A 20,778-nucleotide genomic window follows, 5' to 3' on the forward strand; every position below is an offset into this window, starting at 1 on the left:
GTCTGTGTGTTTATCAATTCCCTAATCCTATTGACAAACTCCAGAGGAGAACAACTTTCTGGTTTTATAGCCAGAGACAGTGAAGCGTGGAAGATCAAAAAGTTTACACAATATTCAGAAAGTAAGCCTCAACCTGTGGCTCCTCTTCAAAGCACTAGTTCATCCAGCCACGTATCATCCTGAAATTTGCAATGCATGTTACTCAGAAGCAGCAGGTACTTTGTGGCCACTAATCCTTTTTAGCTTTATAGGATTAGAAGTCTTTACTCAATAAAGTATAAATGTTCTTCTAATTAACTGCATCTCATTTTTCTTCTGGGTTGGTCATAATAGTGTGGAAAGGTCATTGGCACGTGTGTTTCACACACAATCTTGAAATGAACTAGTTTACAAAGCTCTATTTTCAGGTGCTGCTGTTGGTTGAACTTAATTTATTAAGAAGGCAAGAAGCTTTTCCTCATTTAAGTACTTGAGTAGTTTATGGATCCCAGTGAAGTCTCTGTGAGGGTTTGCTTTTTGATTTCTCTCTTTCGGTTTCTTGTCAGTGTTGCTGGCTTCTTATTACAGAAAGAATGAGGGTAGAAAATAAAGTGCTGTAGTAAATGCTGCAAAAGTAGCAGAAGGATGGCCAAAGGAGTGGTTCTTGACTCTGTGGTCGTTCCTCTCTGGAAAAACAGAATATTCAATAGTGCCCTATTGAGCCTCACATTCCCCTGCCTCCAGTAGCGCTGGCTCAGAACTCAGCAGGCTTTGTCTCTGAGGAAGGGGAGAGGCTGCCCCAGCCCCAGGGACCATAGGGGGTGACTCTGGTTCAGCTCATGTTAACCAGAGCAGGTGACTGACAAAGACTGAGACAAAGATTTTTTTTTAATTATACATCCATTATATATTCAGAGATAATTTAAACCTTACATAATTTTGAAAAGAAAAGTTTAGCTATTTTTTAAGGGCATTTGCCACTGAAATGCTAGAAATAATTCTACTCTGACTAAAATGAGACAGTCGAGATATTTGGCTAAAACAATTTCTGGTCAAGTCAAAAGAGTGAAATATCTCCATCACTAAAACTGTAACTTCCTTTATGCTTCGACAGGGAAAGGGAAGCAAGACTGATAAATTACCCTAAATATTGTATATTCTAAATAAATTATTTTCAGTGCTTGGGAGTGAAATATAACCAAAGATAGAATTAAGTGTTTTTACATATGCTCACATGCTTTTCAGTTTAGAGTGATTCAAATCCAGTGTAATTCATGTGAAAAATTAAAAGACTTATTTCCAGGGATTAATATTTGAATGATGTTGTGCCTTCGTCAAGGTGACTAAGTTCTTAGGAAATAAACTTGGTAGTCGGGCAGTTATAAAGAATAAACTGGAAGCAAAGACTGTATCTTTGAAAAGTATCTAGATTTTGTATGAGATAAATTTTGGCTGTCTGCATAATCTCTCCAAAGAGCAGATGCCCCTCAAAAACATAATTGTGAAATGAAGAGGGTGCAAAATAACAAATATTTCCTTAAAAGCATGTACTATCCCTTTTCTGCTTTATTTTTCCCACACTTTGAATTTGAAGATCTCTGTGGAACTTGATGATGACTGAAGCAACTGGTCTAGTTATTGGTAACGATCCGTTTACTAACGTCATCCATATGCCGCTAGTGCTGAAGCATATTTCCCGACTGTTGTTTTAGGTCACTCAAGCCCTTTCCAGAATTGTTCATGAGTGAGCGAACTGTTCAGCTGCAGTGTTCTCAGGGTCATGTCCGGAAGCTTTCTGTGTAGAATAATTCCATTCCCTTTTGATTAAAGGGCTCCAGCTAGCTAGATCAAGAAATACCCCGTGGAGATTTTGGAAATCCTTCTCACGAACTGTTCATGCTAAGAAATACCACGAAAGAACTCTGGGCCCGGGTTTCTCACTTTCTTCCAAGTAGACTGTTGCACAACTTTCCTTGCCTCTCCCTGTCCCTCCAAGAGAGACGTCATGCTGACACCTTGCCCCTGCATCCTTGGCACTGTGTCACTCAGGTCGCTATAGCAACAGCACACACAGGGTAACATTCCCCAGTAACTACGGCGACTGGGACCTGAGTCAGTTGAAAAGTTCCACTGGGTTTTTATTAGCGTCTGATGCAGCCCCGTGTTATCTACAGTTCCGAGCCCATCCAAGGCTCACACACAGTGATGCTCAGCACCTTCCAGTGTTAGATGGTCCAGGGACCTCTCACCAGAGTCACTGCCATTGCTGGCTCCTTCCAGGGTGCCCCTCAGTAATACCTATAATAAGCAGCCAAGAGTAAACTCAGGTCCTGCTGCTGGAACTCCATTTCTACTGTTGTATATCCTGTGTGCTTAATAACTGTCAGTGACCTTGGTTGATGATCAAGAAGCCCCTCTTTTCACCCAGGGAACTGGAAAATAGTTAACATCCCAGAAGACACATCTTCACCCTTGTGACTGAGAAGGATATGTGTTGAAGAATAAGGATGGAATTACTGTAATTCTCTTTGGGGATTTGTGATTGTGAAACATACTATTTAATATGGCTTGAAAGTGGTCCTAGAGTGACCAGTGTCATCTAATATGGGATTTGGTTTCTTTTTCAGACATGGAGATGACCTGATTGTGACTCCCTTTGCACAGGTAAGCACACTTGCTGCTGGACAGGTTTTTCAGTCCTCAGAAAATGTTAATGGCAGGAATTAGTTCTGATTCTTAACTTCATTCTAAATCAAACACAAGTACAGATACAAATTCTGTGGTTCACTCAAGTAATCTGAAAGCAATGCTAGAGAATATAACCTTGTCTATATTGGTCTGTTTCTTATAAATCCATAGACCCAAAGAGTATCTTTGCTTCAAATTACAAATTGCCCAAGTGACATACTTAAGTGGGACCACATTTCCTTAATTGACATAAGCACTAGAAGAGGAAAACTATATCATGGATTAAATTACATTTAGTATAATTAGGTGCATGATTAGTGCTTGAAATTCAATATTCCAATTCAACCTGATGCTTTATTTACTCTCCTTTTAAACATGGTATTTGTCCAGAGATTTAACTGAATGGCATATTTATGTTTATGTGTTCCTTTTAGGTATACAAATCATGAAAACACTTTAACCACATGACCCCAGAAATACTAGAAGGTGAAAAAAATCTAAAGAATTTTAGAATATAAAGTAGTTGATAACCTGATATTCTTAGCATAGACCAGTGCTTCTCAACTATAGCTACACAGTAGAATCGCCTGGAGAGATTTTATCCCATGCTGCACCTCTGATCAATTGAATCCAAAAATCTGGACCCAGGCAGTATAATTTTTAAAACCCCAGTATTTTCTCAGGGAAAGTTGAGAGCTACTGGTATGGGCAGACTAGGGATGGAATGGGATTAAACTGATTTAACCTGGGGCATGAAGCAGGTTTGGAGCAGGAAATGGCAACCCACTCCAGTATTCTTGCCTGGAGAACCCAATGGATAGAGGAGCCTGGTGGCCTATAGTCCATGGGGTCGCAGAGTCGGGCACAACTGAGAGAGTGAGCACATGAAGCATTAAAGTCAACACTGACTGTTAATAAGAGAGGGTAAAGCATCTGCCTGCAATGCGGGAGACCCAGGTTCAATCCCTGGGTCAGGAAGATCCCCTGGAGAAGGACGTGGCAACCCACTCCAGTACTCTGGCCTAGAAAATTCCATGGATGGAGGAGCCTGGTGGGCTACAGTCCATGAGGTCACAAAAAGTCGGATATGACTGAGCAACTTCACTTGTAGAGGGTTATAAAAATGATAATAAAAAAAAAAAAAAGATAATCAAGGCTAGGTTACGTCAAAACTAGCTCTAGTGACATAAGCAACTCACTAACTTCTCTATGACTTTTTTTCCCAGTTGGTAAGATTGGGGATTCAGCTGGTTTAAGATAGACCCCAGTCAAAGCCTTTCACCTACTCTTGCTAATGAATGTGCATGGGCAAGTCTGTTCTCCTCTGTGAAATGACACAAGAATACTTGTCTCATAAGGTTATCAAGAGATTGAAATAACACCAAGCTTATTTCTAGAAAATAGAATACTTAATGAATTTTGTGTTGTTATCAGCAAGGCTTCTTTGATCTCCAAAATTTCATAATAGGTATTGTTTTTAAAAATGAATAATGACAGTGTTTGGATAGCAGAATTATGTATGGTTCTAATACTTTTTCAAATTTCCTGACATTTTAAAAAATTTATTTGTTTTTGGCTGTGCTGGGTCTCCGTTGCTGGGCAGACTTTTCTCTGGCTGTGGTGGGCAGGGGTTGCTCTTTAGTTGCAGAGTGAAGGTTTCTCACAACAGTGATTTCTCTTGTTTCCAAGAGCCCCTTTGTAGCATGTGGGATCTTCCTAGCCCAGGGATCGAACCTGCATCTCCTGCATTGCCAGGAAGATTCTTTACCTCTGAGCCACAAGGGAAATCCCAAATTTCCTGAAGTTTTTAATTGCTATAATTAGATCAAAATTTAATGAATCCATAAATAGCAAAGTATGTAGTGATATTTTTCATTAATGCGGGCTATTAAAAATAGAATACCGCCACCACCCCTTTTGGAAGTTTAAGTCTCATTTGTTTAAAATTTTACTGGAGATCATTAGTTTTTTCTAATAATTATATTTCTATGTTAAAAAAATTACAGTCATGTTTCATCATATTTTGTGATAATAAAATCTTACAAAGCTAAAGACTTTTAATCAATAGCTGTCAAGAACCCATAAATTTATACCTAAAGCTGAGTAACAGACTAAATCAGGTAAGATAATATACAAATAACCATCATCAAATATAGAAACAATCATTCCAACCTGAATATATTTAGGTCACTATTCTTGCTTCTAACTAAAACCTCTAGGTGTTGTAAGAAAAATACACTTAAGTATGTAGTAAAATGTGAAAAAAAGTAATCTGTATATCTTATGTCAAGTAGTATGTGTTAATCTCCAACTAATTGATCAATAAATTTCGACTTGAACCTTGCCATTAATACTCTCCAATTTTAAGGAAATCTAGTCTTTTCCATATCAGACAGTTTCTGTAAAGTATTATAATTGATATACTGAGAAACATATTATGTAAAATATCACTTAGTCTATGTCAATGAACTGTTTAACTAGGATGTGTACTTACTAATAATACCCTTGAAATTGGATCTTTGAATAAAAAACACTCTGTATAATTTGTGGGTATATATGATGCCTGAAAATAATCCTTAGAATCTACCTGCGAAAGTTTGTTTATGATTAGCTTAATGACTCATATCACCTTACGGAAGGTAGTTATTGCCCAAAAGGCTGCAGATTCTTTATAAGTGGCTGCATCACAGCTTTCACAAGTGGCCTTTTACAAGAGTTTATAATCTAAAAAACTCTATATATGTATGTGCTAGTTGCTCAGTCGTGTCCAACTCTTTGCGACCCCACGAACTGTAGCCTGCCAGGCTTCTCTGTCCATGGAATTCTCCAGGCAAGAATACTGGAGTGGATTGCCATTCACTTCTCCAGAGGGTCTTCCTGACCCAGGCATTGAACCCTGGTCTCCTGCATTGCAGGCAAGTTCTTTACCATTTGAGTTACAGGGAAGTCAGAATTTTATTTTAAAGCCTATTGAACCCTGAACTATTTTGATAGAGCATCTTTGGGGAAGGAACTATGAAAGAAGAACCAGTTAGCAGCAGTTGTCTGTGGCCTTCTCTTCAGCTTAATTGGGCACCACAAGCTTATTTTGTAATGTAGGGTAGTGTTAGTCGCTAAGTCGTGTCCAACTCTCTTTGTGACCCCTACAGACTGTAGCCCACCAGGCTCCTCTGTCCATGGAATTCTCCAGACAAGACTACTGGAGTGGGTTGCCATTCTGCTTTTTGACCCAGGGATCAAACCTGGATCTCCTGCACTGCAGACAGATTCTTTAGCATCTGAACTACAGGGAAGTCCCTCCTCAAAGTTATAGTATAGGCTGGAGTATTCACCATTTAATGCTAAATATTATGATGCTTAAATGGGAAGATGTTTTTGTCACTTGAGTTGAAACCAATATTATTGGTCAACTATACCATGGTTGTTTTCACCAATATTCAGAGAAGACTATAGACATTTAACAGGTCATTCAGGGAAGTGTTGAAATAGGCCAAAAAATTCCCCTCGTTCCCAACATGCTTTGGGGTTGCTAATTTCACACTAGATTATTCCAATGAAAAAAGCCATACTACTTTCAAAATAAAACCTTTGGCATACAAAAAATAAATATGAGTAAAAGGAAGAAAAAGAAAAGTCCCTATAATTCTAAACCCCAAAAGACTGACATTTTACTTTCTACCCCTTTCAGTTTATTTTCCTGTGTGTATTTGTTGTCGTTGTTGAGTCAGTAAGTTGTGTCTGACTCTTTCCATCTCATAAACTACAGCACACTAGGCTTCCCTGTCCTTCACCATCTCCTGGAGTTTGCTCACACTCGTGTCCATTGAGTTGGTGATGCCATCCAACCATCTTGTCCTCTATCACCCTTTTCTCCTGCCCTCCATCTTTCCCAGTATCAGGGTCTTTTCCAATGAGTTGGCTCTTCACATCTGGTGGCCAAAGTATTGGAGCTTCGGCGAAAGTCCTTCCAGTGACTATTCAGGGTTGATTTCCTGTGTGTATTTTCCTTCTCATAATTCTTTAAAATGGGCCTCCTGCTGTCTCAGCTGCTCAGAGGCTCCTTCCAAGCCCATCTCATTGTCTGCCTCTTCTTGAGAACTCATTTCTTCATGCTTTACCTTCATCTCCAACGCATGAAAGGATCCCTCGCTGTTGTTCCCCAGCCACAGTTTCCTGTGAAGCTAAGAGAATAAAATCTTAGGTTGTAAGAGAAATTGGGAAAATGTGCAAGATCATATTCCACTTTGATGGACAGAGCTGAACCTAAAGCATCAAGCATAAACATAACCTTCAGGAAAGATCCTCCACCACCCCTCCATATTCTATTCCCAAGTCTGTAACACTGTCAGGGTTAGAAATTCTTGCTGGTGTTCAATCTAAACACTTTTCCACTTTTAGTTTCTTATGTTTCCCCCTGCAAATTCAGAATCTTTTTGCTCCCAGGAAAATAACAGCTCTAAATATTTTATTGTTTTACATTTGAAATATTCTTCTGTGCTTATGCTGAAATCTTTATGTTTGGGTATTTCCTTAGAATAAGTGTTGACAGGAATGATGTCATGTCATCTGATACCACTTAGCAGCTGACCTTTTCCTCCCAAGGGTGAAGTCTCAGTTTGGCCAGAGATCTTAAGGGGCCAAGGAACACCAAGGAGGCACAACACCGATGCAGTATAGGAACCCTGCTTTGTAACCAGTTGCCTCTGGCCCTACCTTTTCCCTTATTTGTATCAGTTCATGAGTGACCACCTTGTAAAATTCTTTGTCAATTAGAATCCTCCCCTGGAAGTGTGCAGTATTCAAAGAAGTGGAATCTTTAGTTCAACAAAGGGCAGAAAATATCCAGATGTTATCTTGTATCCCCCACCCTCACATCACTCAGATTGAGCGAGATACACTTGATTTAAAGGTACAGAGTAGGAACAGCGCAATCATTTCACCTTTATTCTTACCAAAATTATAGCACCTAGGGTAATTTTAGGAAAAACATGGTGGTTATTAACCCTGTAGAACATTACTATCCCATGGTAATGGGACATTGTTGATTTTTAAAAAACACCTCTGTATGTCTTTTCCCGTTTCACCCAGAAATAGCAATCTTGTGGTCTTATCATTGAATCCAATAGGATCTCCTTGTTTCTTTCTCTAAGAAAGAAGAAAATCATCAGATTTCAGTTGCTTCTACCTGTTGGGTTTTTTATCCTTCATTAAAATAAATTTCAGTAGCATGTTCTAGGAATCTAAATACCTTTGGGGTTGAACTATATGAAATTATCAATATTCAACCTTTGCTGGCATACAAAAACAGCAAGTTCATATAGTTTAATCAAACATAACTTGGAAAGACATTTTCTGCCAAAATGACCTTTCTATCTTGTAAATAATCACAATTTGGCTCCAGTATTTTTTCTGGAAGCAAAACCAAGACAAAGAGTTCTTTCTCCCTCCTCAGACCCTCCGCCCCACCCTATCTAAGGCCTGTGGCAACTCATAGTCTGTGCTTTACTGCCATCTAGTGGCTTAATGTGTATCCGGAATGAAAACATCCTCAAAGCTCTTTATTTCGTGGTTGTTACTTTATCAAGCAGGAGTTTTTAACAGGACTGTCATTGCCATATCTTTTTTTTTTTAAAGCACTCTCCTCTTTAGGTCTTTTCCAGAAATTATTAATATAGAAGTACACATTCCTTTTATGTGAGTACGTTCTGGTGTTTAATGAAATCCACTTTTGTCTGCCATTTTCAGAGAATCTTGTTGGTTAATAAATGTTGAGAAATACCTAAGAAAGGGGATTTCTCCCAGCACTGCAGTGGTTAAGACTCTTCCCTTCTACTGCAGGGAACAGAGGGAGTAGGGGTTAGGGAACTAAGATGTTTCATGCTGTGTGGTGCAACCAAAGAAAAAAACCCCAAGAAAGTCTTCGATTAATGTGTGTAAGTAACATTTGATCCCTCTTACAGGCCAATACAACTGTGTGGAAAAATTTCCGTATCAGTGTCCTAATTATCTTTTCTAAAGTGTTTTCCTCTTTCCCAAAGTATTTTGACCTTGAATCATTATGCTTTTGCTTGGAGGACCAGAAGAAGAAGAAATGACCCTAATTTTGTAACCATTGAGCTGTTAATGTGCGAGAAAAACCTCAGGGACCTTTTGGTTAGTAATCAGTAAAGACTGACGAAAAAACTATCGGAGTGTTAGAGCTCTGACTACAGCTCTTAAAGGGTTGAATTCAAGGGCCATGAGAGCTGCTCTGTAACAAAAGTGAAGAATAATTAAACCCTGACTCAGTGGCTTGTGTGAAACTGTTTCTGGTTCTTCCCCTATAATCTGCAGAGGCAGATGCTTCACTCTTTGTGTCCTCCAATGTCAATGAGAAACAGAGAAGTCTAACACAGTGCCTTTGGGTTGTGTCACCCAGGATCACTGAACTTGGCCCAGGGCAACACCTCTTATAAGATTTGATTGGCACTTCTATTTACACTTCCGCTGGTATCATAAATGTCATGGTGCAGAAGATAATAGTTAATGCTAAATATCACATTATAATATGTTATTTGCCCTCAGTTCAGTTCAGTTCAGTTGCTCAGTCGTGTCCAACTCTGCGACCCCATGGACTGTAGCACGCCAGGCCTCCCTGTCCATCACCAACTCCCAGAGTTTACTCAAACTCATGTCCACTGAGTTGGTGATGCCATCCAACCGTCTCATCCTCTGTCATCCCCCTTCTCCTCCCACCTTCAATCTTTCCCAGCATCAGGGTCTTTTCAAATGAGTCAGTGCTTCACATCAGGTGGCCAAAAACCGGAGTTTCAGCTTCAGCATCAGTCCTTCCAATGAATATTCAGGACTGATTTTCTTTAGGATGGACTGGTTGGATTTCCTTGGTGTCCAAGGGACTCTCGAGAGTCTTCTCCAACACCACAGTTCAAAATAATCAATTCTTCAGCACTCAGCTTTCTTTATAGCCCAACTCTCACATCCATACATGACTAGTGGAAGAACCATAGCTTTGACTAGACAGACCTTTGTTGGCAAAGTAATGTCTCTGCTTTTTAATATGCTGTCTAGATTGGTCATGACTTTTCTTCCAAGGAGCAAGCATCTTTAATTTCATGGCTGCAGTCACCATTTGCAGTGACTTTGGAGCCCCCCCAAAATAAAGGCTGTCACTGTTTCCATTGTTTCCCCATCTATTTTCCATGAAGTAATGGGACTGGATGCCATGATATTAGTTTTCTGAATGTTGAGTTTTAAGCCAACTTTTTCACTCTCCTCTTTCACTTTCATCAGGAGGCTCTTTAGTTCTTCGCTTTCTGCCCTACTATCTGCCCTGCTATTTGCCCTACTACAAGAAAAATAATGTAATACTTGCACCCATGGGGAATGATATAGCTACCAGCTTATTTACTGCGGCAGTGTTTGTAAAAGTGAAATTTAGGAGACAATCTAGAAGTCAACGAGTGACATATATACACTACTGTGTATAATATAAATAGCTAGTGAGAAGCTGCTATATAGCATAGGGAGCTCAGCTCATGTTCTATAATGACCTAGAGGGGTGGGATGGGGAGGTGGGAGGAGGCTGAACAAGGAGGGGGCTATACTTAGAGCTGATTCACCTTGTCGTGCAGCAGAAAGTAGCACAACATTGTAAAGCAATTATACTCTAATTAAAAAATAAAAAGTCAGTGAGGAGAGGGGACAGGCAGCTGATTGGAGGAGGGGCTAAAAGGGAAATTTCTTTCTTCACTTTTTATTTTGAAATATTTCATCCAGATAAGAGAAATTATCTAGTGACTCTCTAAAACATAAGAATAAAAATCAGCAGTTTAAGCAATAGAACAGTGCCAATGTTTTAATGCCCTGAGTGTCCCTCCCAGAGTCCATCTATCTACCTCCTCTCAGACATAATAATTTTGATTTTTATCTTTGTTATTGAGAAGGAGACAGTTTACTTTTGTTTAAACTTTGTGCCATGTGAAGATACAGATTATGCAAAAATAAATACAAAATTTAAAAATTAAATTTAAATTAAAAAAAATAAAATATCTAATTTAATATCTTTAGTATAACGGAGGCAAAAACCTTTACACAGAAAAACAAGTGGAGTATGTCTTTCATGAAGTAATGCTTACTTTCAAGTGAGCATGGAACATAATTACCTGTGATTCTATTTCTATTTGTCCAGCTGTCAGATGCAGTGCACTTACTGTAATTTATTAAAAATGAAGTTCTCAGAATTCTGAAGTTAACATTTTGCCTAGAACAAGGATCAACTTGGGTGTGTGTGTAATAATCTTATTCAAAATGCTTTATTAGTGTATTTGATATTCAATTTTTAAAGCATAAATTCAGCTTGCATGGTTTAATGACAGCGGATCATTTGTCAGAATTCTTCCTGCATCATTCAAGATTTCATGCCTAATAAAAGACATCATGGTTTGATGTCAGCAGTTGGCTATTTGAATACTTCGTCATAGGCAGCATGACCTTTCAGTACCGTGAGTTGTTTATATGTGATAATGAGCCAGATTTTTCCAGTGACTGAGTTAATCGTGATTGGCACCTTAGAAAATGTCATTGACTCCTAACGCTGTAGGTCACTCCCTGTGCATGCTCAGCCGTGTCCACCTCTGGGACCTCATGGACTGTAGCCGGCCAAGCGTCTCTGTCCATGGGATTTTTCCGGCAAGAATACTGGAGCGGGTTGCCATCTCCTCCTCCAGGGGATCTTCCTGACCCAGGGATCGAACTCTCGTCTCCTAAGTCTCCTTCATTGGCGGGCAGATTCTTTACCACTGAGTCACCTGGGAAGTCACTGTCCCAGGGCATAAACAGTTTCCCAGTAACTTAAAAGAATTAATGCCAGTTTCAAAAATATCTGAGATATTTTTGTCTTAAAATTTAGACTGACTTTAGTCTAGGTCAGTGCCAAATGACAAAATTCTGGAAACAGTTCTGGAACTCTTGGAGCAATTATATAAAATGTGCCCCTCCCACCCCGCCAGTGTATTGTCAGTGATAGGCCTTAAGTCAGTTTCCTACGCACACACCAAATCATTACATAGACTGTCGCCATATGGGCTAATATTCACTGAGTGCCTTCTGTTCGCCGAGCATTGTTCTTGGCACCCAACCTGCCGCGTCACTTCATTTTCACGGCAATCCTGTGACGTAGATGTTACTATGCGTGCATGTGTGCTCAGTCGCTTCAGTCATATCTGACCCTGCAATCCATGAACTGTATCCCGCCAGACTCCTCTTTCCATAGAATGCTCCAGGCAAGAATACTAGAGTGGGTTGATATGCCCTCCTCCAACGGATCTTCCCAACCCGGGAATCAAACCGATATCGCCTGTGTTTCCTGCCTTGCAGGCAGGTTCTTTACCCACTGAGCCACCTGGAAAGCCCAGATGTTACTATAAAACCTGTTGGTCACTTAGTCATGTCCGACTCTTTGCAATTCCATGGACTGTAGCCCTCCAGGCTCTTCTGCCAATGGAATTCTCCAGGCAGGAATATTGGAGTGGGTTGCCATTCCCTTCTCCAGGGGATCTTCCCGATCCAGGGATTGAACACGAGTCCCCGGCATTGTAGGCAGGCTCATTACCGTCTGAGCCATCAGGGGAGTCCAGATGTTACTATACTGGTTTACAGATGAGAAACTTAGGGTCAAAGAGATGATAGAATTTTGTGAGTTCACACACTGACTATGTCAGACAGCCAGGCAATCTGGGTTGTTGTGTGGTACCTAATAAGACATCTGAAATCTATGCTCTAGATAAACTTAACATGCTGGTTGCCCCCCAGATGACCCATAATCTCACCTAATATAGACTCCATCCTGGGGGGACTTGTCCATTCTAGGAGAAAGTGAGGGGGTAGACGGAGATCCAGTGCTCTTGTCACTTCTCTCCTCTGGTCCTCAGATTCGTTTGCTACTTTATAGTTTCACTATAAATAGAAAAAGGAAGAGCTGTTAGAGAGAGTGGGACCCGTTGGTACATGGATATGTTCGTTGTCCACGGAGTACCTTCTGTGGGCCAGGCACTGTGCGTGTCCAGGGCAGTCTCATTTTGCTTGAGACCTTAGAATTCATGATTCAGATAACCTTAATGAATAAAAGAATCTCTGTTTACTAGAATAGCTGTGTGGTAAAGGGGAGAAAACGATTTAAAGTATACTCAGTTTGCTGACTTCAAGACTGGCGTTCTTGGTGAAGATATTGAGAATTTTGTTTTACATTTTTTACCTAAAGTGAGACTTGAATATTTTACACGATGTGATTTCAAATTTATAGAAGATGCAACAGCAGCCCTCTATGTATATTCCCTGGGATACTATTTTACTGACTGGGGAATCTAGTAATACTGTGGCAACTGCTGCTAATGTCACCATATTCGTAGACAATGCGGACTAGTATCTGGAAAATCCCTAAGTCTGGCCTCTCTGGATTTCAAATAGATCTATGTCACCTTCACCAGGCGCTGGGAGATTCTTCAGTACTATATGAAGCTACGTTGCAAGCAATATTAAACTTTCACTTAGCAAACTATTTTTAAAAATCACCAAACTGTTTCATATTGCAATAAAGAGGGCCTTATTTCAAGAAGTTTAAGTAATCCTTTTTTCTTGTAGGTCTTGGCCAGCCTGAGAACTGTACGAAACAACTTTGCTGCTTTGACTAATTTGCAAGACCGAGCACCTAGCAAGTAAGTTATTCTTTTTACCCCCACCTTCCAGCTAACCTTTCAAATAGTGTTTTCTCAGTTTGCTTGAACTCAAGGCAATATATTAGATTTCTCTAATCATGGCCATGGTGTCTAACCATTTACACTAAGTCATATGAAGTCCTGTTAATTTTCTATAAATACTTTGTAGTGATGGTTCTCATATCAGAAATGAATCAGGATGACAAATAAATACAGTGATTCCATCTGTCAGAGATTACCTGGCAGAATCAGTCCTCTGTCTAGTCATTTATATGCAGGGTAACTTTATAGTTTGGACTTGCTTCATAAATTAACCATTGACAAATAATGTCATCAAGACTTGAAGTTAACCCAAAGGCATCCTCTTAATTCTAGCACAGCCATTCCTTGGGGAAGCCTCATATCACAGGTGTGTGTCTTAGTCTCTCAGTTGTGTCCAACTCTTTGCAACTCTGTGGTCTGCAGCCCTCCAGGCTCCTCTGTCTATGAGATTCTCCAGGCAAGAATACTGGGATGGGTTGCCATTCCCTTCTCCAGGGGATCTTCCCAACCCAGGGGTCGAACCCGGGTCTCCTGCATTGCAGGCAGATTCTTTAGCGTCTGAGCCACCAGGGAAGACTCATATCACAGGGAAGATTCTAATTCTCCTGCTGTTACTGACTTGGATCATTAGCAGCAAGGAACAGTTAACAAAATTGGGATTTATGGGATGACAGGGGAAGGAAGTATTTGAAAGAGAGAAAGATGAGAAGGAAAATAATTATAACTCGGGGCTTCTAATAAAGATGGGAAATGAAAAAATAAAGAAAATTAATTTTTCAAGATTAAATGGAAAACTGATTAGTTATTCACATGCCTTTATTGTGATAACCTATTATGAATAATGAGGGCTTCCCAGGTGACTCAGTGCTAAAGAATCCACCTGCTAGGCAGGAGACTCAGGTTCAATCCCTGGGTCTGGAAGATCCCCTGCAACCCACTTCAGTATTCTTGCCTGGGAAATCCCATGGACAAAGGAGCCTGGTGGGCTACAGTCCATGGACACGACATAGTGACTAAACAACATTATGAATAATACAATATTATCATTAAAATATCAACTCTGAAGAATTTTCAAGGAAAAAAATTCCTTAAATCAATATTAAGAGGACAGTGACTAAAAATGTATTTGAACTTATCTATGCATATAAAATTTTGTTGTAATTACTACTTCATAACACACAAACAAAATCTAAACTTTCCATCCCATAATAGCAGAATCCACCTCCCAAATTCACATTTCCTGTGATTAAAATAAGCTCTGGCCACTATGCCCTTATTTTCTGTGACAGAACAAGGTTTAAATTAAAATATCAGTATAAATGCCACAATGCAAATAACTGGAATGGAACTCAGAAGCTTCAGTTGACTTTCACGTTTTGCTGGTAATGAAATTTTGCAGCTCTGTTCCCTCAGGCTAAGCATTTCTCACCTCCCTCTTCCCCTCTTCATCCACTGGGCTAACTGTAATTCATTCTTTAGGTTACAACTTAAAATGTAATTTCATTTGGGGCACTATCTCTAAGTAACACCCCACGTGCATCCACACCCACAGGACCCAACCCAGGAGGTATGCCTATCCATCACCTTCTGATTACATTCTGTCCTTCACCTCTGTTTTAGCACATTCCTCTCAGTATTCCAGTTGCCTGTTCTCTTGTCTGAATGCTGCTTAAGAATTTCGGGTCCCAGAAAGCAGAGGTTATATCTGGTTCATTTTTGAATTCGCAGTGCCTAGTGTAATACCCAGCACAGTCATTATTCTGCACGTGCTTGATGGCTGGCAGGGCGACACAGAAATCCAGCTTGGGAAACCTGAGGGTATGTTTTGAGCTGCCTGTTTATTACCAAACATGTCTTCCATGTTCAGTGGCCCCCTTGGTGCTTTTGGCATTTGGCAGCTCCCAAGTTCTATCACCTTCTCTTTGGAATGTCGCAGCTCTGCAGGAGAAATGAAGTTACTGGTGTCCCTTCCAAACTTTTCAACCTCAATTTTTGTCCAGGAAATTGAGATTTTTGTCTTTGGAAGGTGAACAAGAAGCTTTGTGACTAATTCCTTTTACGCTTCCTTCAGCCTTGGTCATTTGAGTAACAGCGTCTATACCTGTGGGCAGGCAGACAGTTGTTCAGCAGGCGTGACGGCATCAGGCTAGTCTTTCTGTCCCCAGAGAGATGATCTGAGGCCTCTTCTATATGAGACAAAGGTTTTCAACTGACTCACAGGGGCAAAACAGATTAAAATGGAAAAGAGCAGCTAAGAGGAGGGTAGAAAAACATAATTTATGCCTGAACTTGACCTGCCTTATAGTGCCCTGGGTGAAGTCTAATTAAACAATATTATCTGGTAGACCTGTTTTTCTGGGCTTCCCAGGTGGCTTAGTGGTAAAGAATCTGCCTGCACATGCAAGAGACACAGGAGATGTGGGTTCGATCCCTGGGTCAGGAAGAACCCTGGAGTAGGACATGACAACCCACTCCAATATTTTTTACTGGAAAATTCCATGGACAGAGGAGCCTGGCAGGCTGCAGTCCGTATGGTAGCAAAGAGTTAGACTTGACAGAACACACGGAGCGCAGAGGTATTTGTAGTTTCTCTTTTGATTGGAACAGATTTGTACCTTCTTTTTGGACCCAAACCCAATCAGCCTTCTCAGGTATCAGAATAGTAGGACTCAATCTACGCACAGATAAACTCTATTCTATTCAGTGATAGCAAAATGGATATGGCAGAATGGTTCATCACACCATGACTTGAGAGAACCATAATTTCCCCACTGGGTACTCACAATGCCACTAGAACACTCCCAAGCCCACCCTTGGATTTTGTGGAAGGTATATGCTAGGGGCTTCCCTGGTATCTCAGCTGGTAAAGAATCTGCCTGCCATACAGGAAACCCAGGTTTGATCCCTGGGTTGCGAAGATTCCCCTGGAGAAGGGAATGGGTACCCACTCCAATATTCTCGCCTGGAGAATTCCATGGACAGAGTAGCCTGGCGGGCTATAATCCGTGGGGTCATAAAGAGTTGGACATAACTGAGAGACTTTCACTGCACTAACCTGCATAATCCACCATTTCTGAATACTATAAGAAGTGAGTTTGGAAGGATATATCTGAAGCCCTTACCCCTGCAGGCCCTCACTTGCTCACAGCTGACTTTTAACTTGCTGCTGGTTCCTGTCCCCCTGCTCTTCCTTGCCCTTGAGATTTTCCATTCCAGAAGTGAGTTCTGGCTCATTCTTTGTTAAATGATTTATCACTGTAGCCGTGAATCAAATGATTAATATTTTCTGCTGTTGTTCCTTGTTGAAATATCAAGTTCCCAAGTGCCAGCTATAGGGTTGATATCAAAAGAAGATTATAAGGGACAAGCGCATGATTTGGTTTTCAAAACTATAGAAAAGTTTTAGAAAATATTTCTTTGATACCTTTTCCAGACAAAATCGATACTTTCTAAATTTCCACAGAGGAAGGACTAAAAAGGAGTAATCGTTTGTCGCTAAGTTGTGTCCAACTCTTTGCGACCCCGTGGACTGTAGCCCACCAGGCTCCTCTGTCCCTGGGATTTCCCAGGCAAGAATACTGCAGTGGGTTGCCATTTCTTTCTCCAGGGACCTTCTTGACTCAGGGATCGAACCTGCAACTCCTGCATCTCCTGCATTACCAGGTGGATTTTTTACCACTGAGCCACCAGGGAAGCCCAGTCATTATATAAATGATTTGAATAATAAACTCTCAGCAAGTAGATGACTATTGGTATATAGACCAGAACTATTTCAAAGTAGCAGTTGTAAACATTAACCTTTCTTTTTAATGAAGCATTAATTAAGTTTCATAATAAAAACTAAAATGACTCAGAAGTAAACTTTGGTGCATTTTTCAATCAAATGAATGCAAAATTTCAATCCCAAACTGATATCAGTAAATTTAAGAGCAATGAAACAGAGTCAGATGCTGACTGGAACCCAGGCAGTGGGAATTTAAAAAGTACCAGACTGCTTTCCCCATGTATCTCCCAGCCCTGCTAAGAGATCATTCATCTCAGGAACCTGCCATCTGCAGAGGTTCCACAAAAGCTGCCTAAAAAATAAAGCAACAGAGTACAGCATGGGGCCCTGGCACTACAAATCTCAGGTTTCTTACTTTGAAGAAGTCATTTAGATTCCCAAAGCTTGTGTTTTCCTCATTGGTAAAATGGGAATAATGAAACTGTCTGCCTTAAGCTTTGTTGTAAGGATTAAATGAGATCATTCGTCTAAAGTGCTCCTTTAGCAAAATGTCAGACACACATTAATTCCTTATTAAGGGTTAGCTACTACTAGAACTACCAAAACAACCCCCTAAAATGAAAACAAACACTTTTGAGACATTGTTGAGTGTATCTATTTTATAAAATGTTTTAAATATCACTATATTTTAAGAGCTTTCAATTATGTAATGAGTTTTTTTTTTTACTTGGAGAATAAGTGCTTTACAATGTTGTGTTGATTTCTGCCATACATCATGGATCAGCCATAAGTGTGTGTGTGTGTGTATCCCCCCCTCTCTTTAGCCTTCCTATCACATACCCCCACCCCTCTAGACCATCACAGAGTGATAACACCTTTATAAAATTACATTTCAAAAAAATTGAAAATTCCATAAGTGATATTTTCTTCAACATAATTGATTAAACACTGAATATATTGTACTGGGCTCTGCAGGGAATACAAATTAATCATATAGGATTTTTTTTTACTCCAAAGGGTTTATAATCATTTTGTGAAACTTCACCAACCTCTGAAAAATTAGAGGCTACAAAATAGGGTTGACTTAAGTACCCTTATAGTGTTTCTAAAATCTCAGCAGCATTTGGGCCAGTTGTTAATGTACCTCTCTAACAAATGTATCAGAGATGTTTCTTAATATAAGAAAATAGGAAAAAGTTGAAGCAGCTTCTCTGAGTGTCATTTAGTTTACAAGGAATCATTCACTTCTGACCATGTACAGGTGATCATGTCGTTATGCAAAAAAAAGTTTTTTAACATTGCATTAGAGATACCAGTTGTAGACTCACTGCTTTTTCAAGTTCAGAAAGTCAGTGTTTGCTCTGTAAGCCCTGGCTTAATAGAACATGGTCAGTCAATAAAGACTTCCTCTTCACTCATGTCTCTGTGACATTTACATCAGCTTTATTTACCCCAAAGTCTATCACAACCAGATTTAACTTTCTTTTTTTTTTTTTTTTTGATCTGAACTGTAGTACAAAGGGCGCATAGGAATTTGACTGGCTAGCATGAAAAAAATCTTCATTTGCTTATCCTAACTTAAAAATAATCCTTACATTTAAATGGTGTATTTGAAATGACTCAGAGAGTCCCGAAACCAACAAAATATCACATATTTACTGCTCTGTGTTTCTCTCTCTTTGTCAGACGATCACCCATGTGCAACCAACCATCCATCAACAAAGCCAGCCTAACAGGTAAGAAAGATCTGGGAGATTATTCTTTTCACGTCTAGGAAAAAAGCATATTTTCCAAGATTCCACCTAATTATTATAGTACCAGTTTTTTCTGCAGTTTTAAAGTATTTAAGAAATTAATCCTTTCCTCTTTATCATATCATTTCTCTCATTGATCTCACAAGCTGTCCATTTTAAGCTATTGGTAAAACTTAACTAATGTGCCTTTTTTTTAAAAAAAAAACAAGTTAAATTTGTACTCTTACTCAGCTGAGTGTTGCTCATTTATATCTTGAGAGGTAGCATTACCTTGAAAGTGTTGACCAAGTTGTTTCTGAGCTTGTGTTATCATCATATTGTTAATATATGCTAGTTTGGTTTAATGAAAGTCAAAACATAAATAAAAGTTAGCTTCTTGCTTAATCAATACCCCAGTTATGTATAGGAAGGAACACTATTCCAATACTCCCACTTTGGACCCACAGAGTTGAGATTTAATTCAGTTTGGGAGAGGAGAGAAGAAGTAATTATATAATAGCTGAAAGTTCAATGAGATCAAAAGAACAGATGTTTGGGGAAGAGAAGTGGTTGGAAGGATGAAGGGTGTAAAGGGCAGAAGAATAAAATTACTCCAAATCCTATTAGTCTATTTTAGACATGGGGCTTGATCTCAGCTGAGCCAAAAACAGAGCAAATGATCTCATTTTGCTGAACCTGAAACCACATTTGAACTCATTTAATCATTTCTTGAAACTCCAATTGATTCATTAAAATAATTGCCTGGAGAAGAAAACCTATGTTTTCTAAAATTATTACCAGAAGACAATTAACATATTCTCCAAACTAGACCCACACTTCACTTGATTCAAGTGTCTTCCTTGGACTCCAGCTCATAAGATGCAGAGGAGCTCATTATTATGTTATTAGTGACTATACTTTGCTTGAAAGTTAACTTCATCATGTCCAGTCAGGACCTTTCAGTTGGGCTCATTTGTGGTCATCACATCAAAGTGATTCTGGAATAGTTGTTAATGTTGGTCTTTCCTGAATGTCTTTCAAATAGACTTGCGTTCTGTTGACTATTACATTATTGGTTATCTTTACCATGTTTATCTTTCAAGATCTTATTGGTGATGATTTTCAGCTGGCATTTCATAGTCTATGTTTGGTTTACCTGTTTTATTCTTGCTATTGGTCAAGAGATGAACAATAATTGAAATTCCAATACATTAAAGTAAATTCTTTGAGTAAGAAATTTCTTCTTCAGAGACCACAATTTAATATGAGAGCCCAAACGTACCCGGCGCCTCTAATGAGAGACACCATGGTTCCCAGCCTTGCTCCCAGCACTAGACCTGAGCCCCCTTCACCTTTGCAATAAACGAGACGGCTGACTAGCAGTTTGTACAGAACTCAGTGCTATTTTGGTCCCTGAAAGCTCCTGTAGCTTGAGGTTCCACATGAGCCAGCCCCCCAGAGCATCCTCCCAGAAGAGCAGCTGCAGGTACCAATGGAAGCTATTGTGTCCACCAAGAGGTGGTGGGTGCTACATGGTCAGGGCAGCTTACTGACCATCATGGCAGGCATCTGGCACTGATTAAAGAGAGAGCAGTCCACTCAGAAGGCACAGAAGTGGTCTTAAATACATAAGAGGCCCCATAGAAGATCCCAAATGTTTTCACTTAGTGCTAAAGCCTGGAGCAATACCAGAGCGAACTGTGGGGTCATGGATATCTGGGTATCAAGGTTAATATGGCCTCATTTGTACCCACATGATCTTGACCTGGGGCTGTGGGCTATAGAAATATCTATGAAAGGAGACTAATTAACTGTCATTAAGTGCTTCGTGCAGTTGTATTCATCACAGAGCACAACAGGAAATTAACTGGCTAGCAAATGGAAGCCTTTTTCCTTGCCC

At 39.8% G+C, this 20,778-nt stretch overlaps 1 protein-coding gene across 10 annotated transcripts in view; it reads left to right on the forward strand.

Annotated features, from left to right (window-relative positions):
• The window catches only part of PDE4D (phosphodiesterase 4D), a 1,564,543-nt gene that overhangs the window by 1,351,782 nt on the left and 191,983 nt on the right, over positions 1-20,778 (forward strand). For all 10 annotated transcript variants that reach the window (XM_043488571.1, XM_043488573.1, XM_043488569.1 and 7 more), the window contains 3 exons: positions 2,607-2,643; positions 13,306-13,379; positions 18,832-18,881. In XM_043488571.1, the coding sequence (XP_043344506.1) occupies positions 2,607-2,643; positions 13,306-13,379; positions 18,832-18,881 (161 nt within the window). The remainder of the gene's footprint in view (positions 1-2,606; positions 2,644-13,305; positions 13,380-18,831; positions 18,882-20,778) is intronic.

Source organism: Cervus canadensis, chromosome 16, assembly GCF_019320065.1.
Source record: "Cervus canadensis isolate Bull #8, Minnesota chromosome 16, ASM1932006v1, whole genome shotgun sequence".
NCBI classification, from domain to species: domain Eukaryota; kingdom Metazoa; phylum Chordata; class Mammalia; order Artiodactyla; family Cervidae; genus Cervus; species Cervus canadensis.